Source organism: Metopolophium dirhodum, chromosome 8 (assembly GCF_019925205.1).
Source record: "Metopolophium dirhodum isolate CAU chromosome 8, ASM1992520v1, whole genome shotgun sequence".
Classification (NCBI taxonomy): domain Eukaryota; kingdom Metazoa; phylum Arthropoda; class Insecta; order Hemiptera; family Aphididae; genus Metopolophium; species Metopolophium dirhodum.
Window position 1 is genome coordinate 15647202 of NC_083567.1, and position 9944 is coordinate 15657145.

The 9944-nt window shown below is 29.7% G+C and overlaps 1 protein-coding gene across 2 annotated transcripts; it reads left to right on the forward strand.

Moving 5' to 3' along the window:
• The first annotated feature begins 107 nt into the window (after positions 1 to 107).
• Positions 108 to 3972, forward strand: LOC132949897 (protein FAM32A-like). 2 transcript variants are annotated; one of them, XM_061021021.1, is made up of 4 exons: positions 108 to 180; positions 267 to 342; positions 3468 to 3606; positions 3696 to 3972. In XM_061021021.1, exons 2-4 carry the CDS (start codon positions 278 to 280, stop codon positions 3816 to 3818), a joined length of 327 nt encoding a protein of 108 aa, XP_060877004.1. In that variant the 5' UTR covers positions 108 to 180; positions 267 to 277; the 3' UTR covers positions 3819 to 3972. The 2 variants fall into 2 exon arrangements, with proteins under 2 accessions (XP_060877004.1, XP_060877003.1); XM_061021020.1 differs by having other exon boundaries at positions 118 to 342.
• The last annotated feature ends 5972 nt before the right edge of the window (positions 3973 to 9944 follow it).

A 9944-nucleotide genomic window follows, 5' to 3' on the forward strand; every position in this document is an offset into this window, starting at 1 on the left:
TATTATTGAAACGGAGAAACTGCTGCACTGATAACAAGTGATATTCTGTGATGATATACTGATATCACATTTGCCAGATTTGATAACGAAATTTAGATTTTAGACATAATAATATAATACCATACTACCATAGAAAAGTGATAAAACTATAAAAGAAACGCAGTGTCGAAAACGGAAAAAGTATAGTTTTAATATTATTTGTTTAACAACAAAACACCTAGTCTTGACTACCGAATACTTACAACGGTTTAATTTTAACAAAACAGGTCCATTGAATATGTCTGAATACGAATCATTTGGTGGAGGACGATTGAAATTGAAAAATGATTCTGGAATAAAAAAGTAAGTGGACTTGAAGAATAATACACAGAGGTGCCAGGTTTTGAAAATGTCATGGGGGCTCCTAATTTATAAACACATGTACAGTTTTACCTATATCTTACCATATATTTTCTATTTTTATTTTACTTAAATTGTTCGTTAGACAATTTACAAAATATAGTTATTTATTGTTTTGTATGTTATAAAATTTTAATAGTATTTATTAGCATCATGAAAAATAACAAGACAACTATTAAAAAATACCAATTTATTTTTGAAAGTTATATGTCTTATAACCTTTCTTATAATATTATAGGAAATTTAGTTTTCCGCACTTTGGAATTTTTAATGAATTTGTTCGCAACAATTTCTAAATTTATTTCTTCAATTTTCACCACACTGAACATTTAGCATGGAAATATCATTCAACCCTATTTCACTCATTGTACACCTCATAGAATGCCGGAAAAAAAGACCCCAGTAAAAGCTTACCCAGAATTGAGTACCCATTAAAAAAAACATAATTGGATATTTGTGACTCGGCGCGGCGCAGTAGCTGAAATCAATCACGCGACGTGATTAAGAGTAAGCAACGGCCGCTGCCACTAGTTCTCGGATGGGTGACCATCTGGGTTCGTTGTGTGCAAAAACCTTGTCACACGTGTTCCTAACCGACCGTACCAACAGTCCCAACCCTACTGCACCAACCCTACCAACCTTACAGGCTAATGAAGCCTTAAAATCTAATAAAAAAAAAAATTGGACATTTATTAAATATTATTGAACATGTTATATTATTTATATTTTGTACCGATATAGTTATAACATATAGTACCAATATAGTTATTATATTAAACAAAAATTTTAAAAATTACATAAACATTTAATCAGATTTAAGCCTTATGTTGTGTCATATATACTATAGTTAAAGAAGTACACATTACAAATTTAAAACTACATTTTACAAATTTAGTTAGTAACATTTCGAAATATAAATATACTTTAACTGGGTCAGGGTAATATTTACGTTCGTTTAATATATTTGTCCAAAATTATTCTGAACATTTGTTCAAGTGTTGATTTTTTTTTCTTTGTAATAATGTATAAATTGCAGTTACATACTCACAATTGTGTTCTATACGAATAATATACAACTTGAAAAAAGTTTTAGGCGCTAGTCCAAAAGTTCCATCCATATACCACTCTTGGGATTGACTCAATAAATCTAACATAATAATCCTCTCATTAGTATTTTCAGATTGGTTATTATGTAAAATAAATGTTGACTATTCCATAAAGACCATTCCCCTAAAATTTAAATGTCATCATTATAATATTATCAAAGAATTTTATTTTTATAAATATTTAATTAATACCTTCAATAACTAAATCATTAATATCTGCTGGCTCGATATGTTTTTGGTGTAACTTAAAAAATTACTGTAGATACATGAAATTTTTACTGAATGTTTATTTTAGCATTTTCTAAACACCATAATATTTTCAAAATATTTTTACTCATATTGAAATATGTATAGGCATATACAATTTTCGATTATTATAAGTTTTTTTTTAATTTATGTCGATAAAAAATTCTCACTCTATCAAAGAACTTGAAAATGTTATACAAGATTCCTCTTAAGTTATTGTTAAAAGAAATTGAAAAAAATTTCAGCATAAATCCACGATAATTTATTATATTTGAAGTTCAATTTTTACAACATTGGATATTCAATAGATTTCTTATAGAGCGGTTTTCTTATTCTGTTGTAATTCATTTAAGAATAACCGAAGATAGTTGAAATTTATACCATATTATGTTTATTTTATAATTTTCTATACTTGATAACATTTTCAAAATATTTTGACTCGTCATAAGTTGTTTACAGACATTTTCAATTATTTTAGTTTTTTTTTCTATAAATGTCAATACAATTTTATTCCTTGTGTCAAAATGTTTGAATATTTAATACAAGGCTCCTCACACAATATTGCAATATTAGTTTAGAACTATTAAAAATATATATTATGCAGGATTTTTTTTTATAAATATTCTAAGTTCGAATTTCGTTAAAATGTATCATATTGAAAATGTACAAATTATTTTGCAGTAAAACATATACAAAATGTTCAATTTTTGTAACTAGGGATTAAAAATTTAAAACAAGGTTCCATGTAAGTACCTAGTTCATACAGTAACCAAAAAATGTATAAACAGTTTTTTTTTTTATAGTTATTTGAAGTGCAAGTTTTGACAAAGTTAGATAATTAAACGAAGAAACTTAGTTTTGTTATTAATATTACTCATAGGTACTTGAAGAAAATTCTAAAGTATATTATTATATTACACAAATATTATTAATTCAACATACTGGCTACTGTATTAATAATAATTTTAAATATCGTTGGCTGACAAACCGTCTCTGCTCTGAATGGTTTTTTGTATACAATGATATTATATCGTTGAATTCAAATTTAACACCATCCATACAGTGACCCACTTGTTACCTACTGTACAGCAGAGCGACAACCACTTATTCGCTTTTTTTATTTTGTTAATTTGTAATGGTGAATTAAGTTTTTGACTTTGAGGGAAAGTTAGGTTAGGGGTAGGTAAGAACATTGTAACTTGGACTCGTATACGATAAATAATTTTTCCACAAAGTGTGTAAGATATATTTTCATCTAGATGAGATTAGAAGTTATTTTTGAGATAAGAAGTAACTAAATAGACTTTTTCTAGGTTAGTTATGCCAAAAGTTATATTGAAATATCTGATGGGAAGAATTATAACAAATCTTTAACATATTGTAGAAAAAACCTAATTCCTCAATAATTTTATAAAAATAAATCAGCGTTACTTTCCAAATTACCCTTGTATTAGTGGTATAACCTCTTTATCTTATTACTCTTGGGTACATATTATAATATGATATTATCATTAATGTATGTGGTAAAGTATCTAAAAATATTATGCATCAAAGGAGCTACAACATTGGATGTGCATTGTGCATATTATGATATATTAATAATCATTTATTATGCATTGTTATAATTTTATTACTAATATTATTATTTATACACCTATTACCTATCTATTGTACCTATTGATAAAGACTACTGATTAATGTTGATTATTTTAACAGAAAAAAGAAAAAGTGTAAAAATAAAGAGAAAATCACAGAAAAAATGAATAAAGGATTAGAACAGGAAAAAGTAACTAAGGAGTACCATGTACCTTCTACTAAGGCTGAATTGGCCTTTATGAAACAACAGGAAAAATTGGTAAATTATATTTCATTATTAATTTATTATCTTATCAAGAAGCAAATAGTACTTAACTAATTTATTTCATATTGGTGAATTCATTTTAGCAAAAAGAAAAAATTCTGAAAATTGCATCTACTACTCACAAACAAAGAGTCGAGGAATTCAATCGCCATTTGGACAACTTAACAGAGCATTTTGATATACCTAAAGTTAGTTGGACAAAATAGAGATATTCTTATAAAATTATTTTTGTACATAATAAAAAATTTAAGTTCTGTCATTTAAAATAATTATGGTATATTATACTATAATATACAAAATACAATATGTATTAGCATTTAGTACATACAACTTTTTACACTAAAATAATTTTTAATACAATTTGACTTATAATTTATGTATAATGTTAAATCATACCTATTTATTTTGATAACACTTCTAATATTATGAATTTCTAACCGGAGCAATGAGTACATCATTTTCACAAGACCAAAATAGTATTGGTACAGGGGCGTATACAAGGGGGGGATGTGGGGGTCAGATCCCCCTCCCCAATAGGCCTTTTTTTAAATTTTATAAAATAGTGTTCTTAATGACTTAATGTAAGGAAATTACAAGGAAAAAAAATGGCAAGGATTTTTTGTAAATTTTTATTTTAACACATTCAACAATTAATTAAAAATAATTTACTTAATATTAATCAGTAATCATATATTTATTTCATATTCATATAATCGTATTATGTGATATTTGATAATATGTATATTATATATACAAGTATAATAAATTATTATAAGATAATAATATGTGGCAGACCAGCCACGGGCCGTCGCCAGTCGCCAACGTCACCGATATCAACGCGGCGGAGACGACGCCCGCATGTCTGTGCATATAATAATACATTTTCCTATACATTAGAAAAAGAAATATAAAAATAGCTAAAAATAGTTTAAATAATAAATATTATTATCTAAAAACAAAAATCAACAACAAATATTATGTCAGTTGTACGAACAAGTCATAACAGATGTAATAGTACCAATGCCGATTGCCGAATTGAGTTAATTGTGCGAAAAATAAAATATAATGAGGAAACAACAATCTTTGAACAGTTTTTTTAAACCATCCTCGATTAATCCTCCTAATCCTATGACCAAACGAAATTCCGATGATGTCGATGATGATTCTATTATTTCTAATACATTTTCCTATACATTAGAAAAAGATTTATAAAAATAGCTAAAATAGCTTAAATAATAAATATTATTATCTAAAAACAAAAATCAACAACAAATATTATTATTTATATATTAAATGTTGTACGAACAAGTCATAACTACATATAACTACTTGTAGAATTTAAAATAAAATGTATTGAATATATATATATATGTTTTATCATTTATTAGGTATTTAAATGTGCACATACCTAGGTTTAGGTATTTTTGTTCCATAATAATTTGTTTGCAACTGATCCCCCCCCATACAAAAGTTATGTATACGCCACTGTATTGGTAGTATGATAGTCGCCACAGTTAATTTCTAGGTCAGTTGAGTGGTCCTGAAATAACTGCTCCTAAATTTTGTTGGTATTTCGAACAAATGTAACATTACGAATCAATACTTTTACATTCTTATAAATCGTGGGATAATTTTCAATAGCCTATAATGATTTATTTTTAAATTATAATTTGGGGGGGGGGGGTGTTAAGATTTTTAAGGTGGACCCAGGCCCACCCTGGTACCGCCACTGGACTTAGGGTACATTTTGGTAAGACACATTAAGACTAGAGTTTAAATAAAAGAGTTTACAAAGTCAAAAAAGTTGAGTTTATGTACAAAATTATTGTATTAATAGCATATATACTCAAATAACATACAGATAGATGTTGAGAAACTAAGATTAATCAGAATACGATATTTATCCACATAAAAATTAGTTTGCCGTTCTGACGTCAGCAGGTAACAATTAAGTTATTGAAAGTGGCAGAAGAATTATTTCTTTGGAGAGAATACTGTCTTTAGTAACTGAGGGAGTCTAATTGACATAAGGAATTTATTGTGAATTGCAATTTCTCAAAGTTCTTGCGACTGTGAGTCTAATTTGGTATGGGAAGCACATAGGAGAGTCTTAACCAATGGAAACGAGACAATAATTGAAAAATCAGAAATAATCCGATCTCTAGAATTTTTGAAAATTATTTTGATTGGACCTCAGGGGCGGACTGACTAGGGTGGCGCATGGGCAATCCCCGCCTGGGTCTGGTGAAAATTTAGGCTGCTTGAATAAATTTGGTCCGATAACTTATAAATATTTTGTTCCTAGCCCAAAATGTTCTGTTTCTCCGGCCCCAATTTTTATTCCCAGTCCACCCCTGAGTGGACGTGCAAATGTACTGTCAAGTTTGCCTAGTCTAATTCCCTCATGTCAAGTGGCAGAGATAAAGAGAGAGAGGAGTACATCCGTTAAATGTATCTAATAATCAGCGATCCAGGTGTTTATGTCCAGAGACTACCGACAAAGATTCCGAAACCCTATTGTAATGATATGTTCACACACCATTATAATTAACTAAAATTGTACAGAATAATTAACAACGGCCAGACTGTCGTTTGTAGAAATCGGTCACATAATATAAAACCGGGGGACGGAGTGGCCGAGCGGACTAAGGCGTCGGTTGTGACGCACACCGACGCTGGTTCAAACCTCGGTTCATGGGCGGCATTTTTCTTCGGGCAAGTCACGGTGTCCGGAGATAAGTGCCGCCATCCCCCACCCGGGCATGGCAGATACCCACGGGTGCCCACTAAAAAAATCTGCCAAAACTACACACACGTGTTACACCTACAGTTCCCTCCCCTACAAACAAAAACAAACAGCTAATGGCCATAGTTGCCGGGCTTCACGATCAATAAAAAAAAAATAAATAAATAAATAAAACCATTAACAACGACAATTATCAGATATCGGCACACACTTATAACAGTATAACGTAGGATGTGTGTGACTTTATTTTATGCTGCCGCCAAAGAATAATCTAGTTCCCAGGCTCACGATAACTTGGTGATAAAGCCGCCTACCACTCTCTGGTCAGCATCCTCGCGTCGTCCCTTAAGCTAGTATATGAGCACCAATCACCAGAGTAACAACTTCTCAAGTCTCAAAAAACCGATTTCAACGAGCGAAAACTGGACTCCTTGTGCGAGCAATAATCAGTGGCCAGTGCGTTCTTTAATTCAATTTGTGTATTTGAAGTATTACTTTGTGTCACTTAAAACTCCTACAACATTATTTATAAACAACTGCGAATCAGGTAAGGCATTTAATATAATATTTTATATTGACTGCAGTTAATACATTATATGTGCTTTTTACATAAAATTATATTGTACGGAGTATTTAATCTAATTCTCGAATACACGATTTCGAGAGCCCTCCGAACACCTGGAGGAAGGTAATAGCGTAATTTTACTATTTAAATATCAGACTTTAATATAACTATCGACAGTAGTCGTTTTTAAATTTATCTTAATTCTACGTTATTACACCATATAGAGCATAAGGAATAAGTAATGACATTACAACTACATTTCTCCCAATTAGCATATTTGTGCATTAAGAGAAGCAGGGCATGCAAGAGAAAGTAGGCATGAAGATTGTCATTTCGTCATCACAAAATATAAAAACTTAAAATGGTACCAAAGTTTTAACAAATGAGGGTTGCATCCTCTTACTCATCTTCAATTTTCTCAGGAGACAACAGACAAAAATGTGTTTAGAACAGGATAAAGGTAATGTATTACCATTGATTATAAATACTACTTATAAATACTATTTATAATCAATGGTATTACTTATTTTCTATTACTCTTTAACTGAGTCAAAAAATGGATGAAAAACATGGATCGGTCTTTAAACTGCTCTAATTTGATTTTTCTGAGAGTTTCCTTTCTCTCTATCTCTGATTTTCTCAGTATCACCCTTTAATTTAGTTTTAAACAGCAACTAGTGAAACAAATATTACAAAATCACCAAAAAACACTCAACAATAAAACAAAAAACAAGTAAAAAAAGAAACAGTGCAAGAGAAATGAGTCTTACTTGTACAAGACGAAGTGGTCTGCTCTTCAGCTCGGAGACAAATTTTCGACGACGCCCGTACTATAACAATACGTAACAGCAATTTCTAAATATTACCGTTGCACACTTGCACTGCACTTGTTTTGTTAATATCCTAGAACTACTATATTTAAGATTCATAATTTAAATTTGTAGAGTTGTTTTTATATTCTACTAAAAGCAAAAGACGTATACCTTGGTAGCAAGAAGATTTCAAAAAAGCAATACAAAAATATATGCTCTTAAAAAATACTAGAAAATAATTTACTGTATTTTATGATAAAGGTAGACAAACTTATGACGAATCTTGAATTAAATTCTAGATTCTTAAAAATCTTAGATTTAATAAGAATATTTTTTATGGTTTTTTAACTCAAAATAATTTGCAAATTTTCGTGATTTATTCGTATTTTGTCAAAGTTCGAATTTAAAATGCTTATAAAAATTGTGTAACAGTATATCAGGAGCCTTGTATTACATATTTAAGGTTTTCGACCCAACGAATACAATTTTATTGATAATTATAAAAAAAAAAACTTAAGAAATTGGTAACTATCGGAATATGTCCGCAAACAGCTCAGAACAAGTCAAAATATTTTGAAAATTATATCATGTATAGAAAATGCTAATATAAACATTTAATGAAAATTGCAAGTATTTACAGCAATTTTAATTAGGGTTACATCAAAAATAAAAATTAATTTTGCGTAAAAATTCCCGTTTTTCATTAATTTTACTTTCTTGATTTTTAATCAAGTAAGTATGGTAATTGAAATGATGAAGTCTGAATATTAAAAACTTCAAGAATTTGTGTTATATAGGAAAATAAGAAAAATGTAACTCAGTAATGATGAGTAGGTGGGTAATTTAGCTAGATTAATTATAAATTATTAATGAGAGAGATTTGATATCACACCCAAGCGGTATAATAAGCGGTCGAATCCATAAAAACGTCGGCGTGAACCTAGATCATATTCATATACAATGGATGGAGCTACTTTAATCATTTGCTGTGTCCAACATAACCCCCCACTTGTTAGTTATTTTATAGTGAATGTTGGCGAAACGCATGCGTAATAACTCGTTGTACCTTGAAATTAAATGGGTAGTGGGGGGTTATGTTGGATACAGCTTGGTATACGAGAAATACACACATAGCTCCATCCATTGTATATAATCTAAGGTGCGAACAGTCCCAAAATTTCTATTTTTTAACTTTTCTCTTAAACTATGATAGTTAGAAAGTTGATTGATAACTCAATAAAAAGGGATTATCAAGCAGATACTAAATATGGAATTAAAATTTATTTAAAAAAATTGTATATTATTTCACAGATAAAAAAAGAGTTATTTTTTGCTAGATTTTCATTTAGCAAAGTAGATTTCCGAAACTGGAGAACGGATTTTGTTGTTTGTGGTCTTGTTAGATTCACATTGGCTAGGAGAAGTGCAGTGAAGATTTTCAGAACTTAACCTCCAATCGTTAGTTCACTACAAAGCTGTAAAGCTACGAAACATAAAAATCGCCCAATAAAATTAGTTTTAATTTTTTTTAATGTTCTGTAGTGAATGAAAGACAAAGTTCTGAAAATCTTCATGTATTTCTCCTAACCAATGTGAATCTAACAAGACCCCAAGCAACGAAATCCGCTCTTCGGTTTTAGAGATCTAACTCACTAAATGAAAATGTAAATGATTTTTTTTGGTGCTATATTCACACAGACATTTTTCTGGATTCAAATTGTTATACCGCTTGTTTAATTAAAAATAAAGAAAGTTTACATGTCGATCCCTGACTTGGCAAGCGTTGTTTTTTGTTTTTCCTAGCGATTTTTAAAACTATTGGGATTTTTAAATTTTGACCTCCCGAATGCATCAACCAGATTCACTTTCCCATCTAGTAAGATACTGTTGAAGAAAATCGAATCATTTTTACTGCCTCAAATAGTGATGACACATACCGGACAGACAAAAGTAAATAAAAAACACTAATCATTGTAAAATCAATACATTTCAGAATCTAAAATTCACTTTTATGAATTAATAACGTTTCATTGAACGTACGAAACTGTAGTATTGTATCTAATACCTATTGTTCTATGCTAATACCTATGATATTATAAGCGTGTGTTGTGTACTTGTGTGTATAGTTATTTTCTGTACAGATAAAAACTTTTCAGTCAAATGCCGATAAGCCTTATCGTGGCCGCCACGTTATCAATTATCATTATTA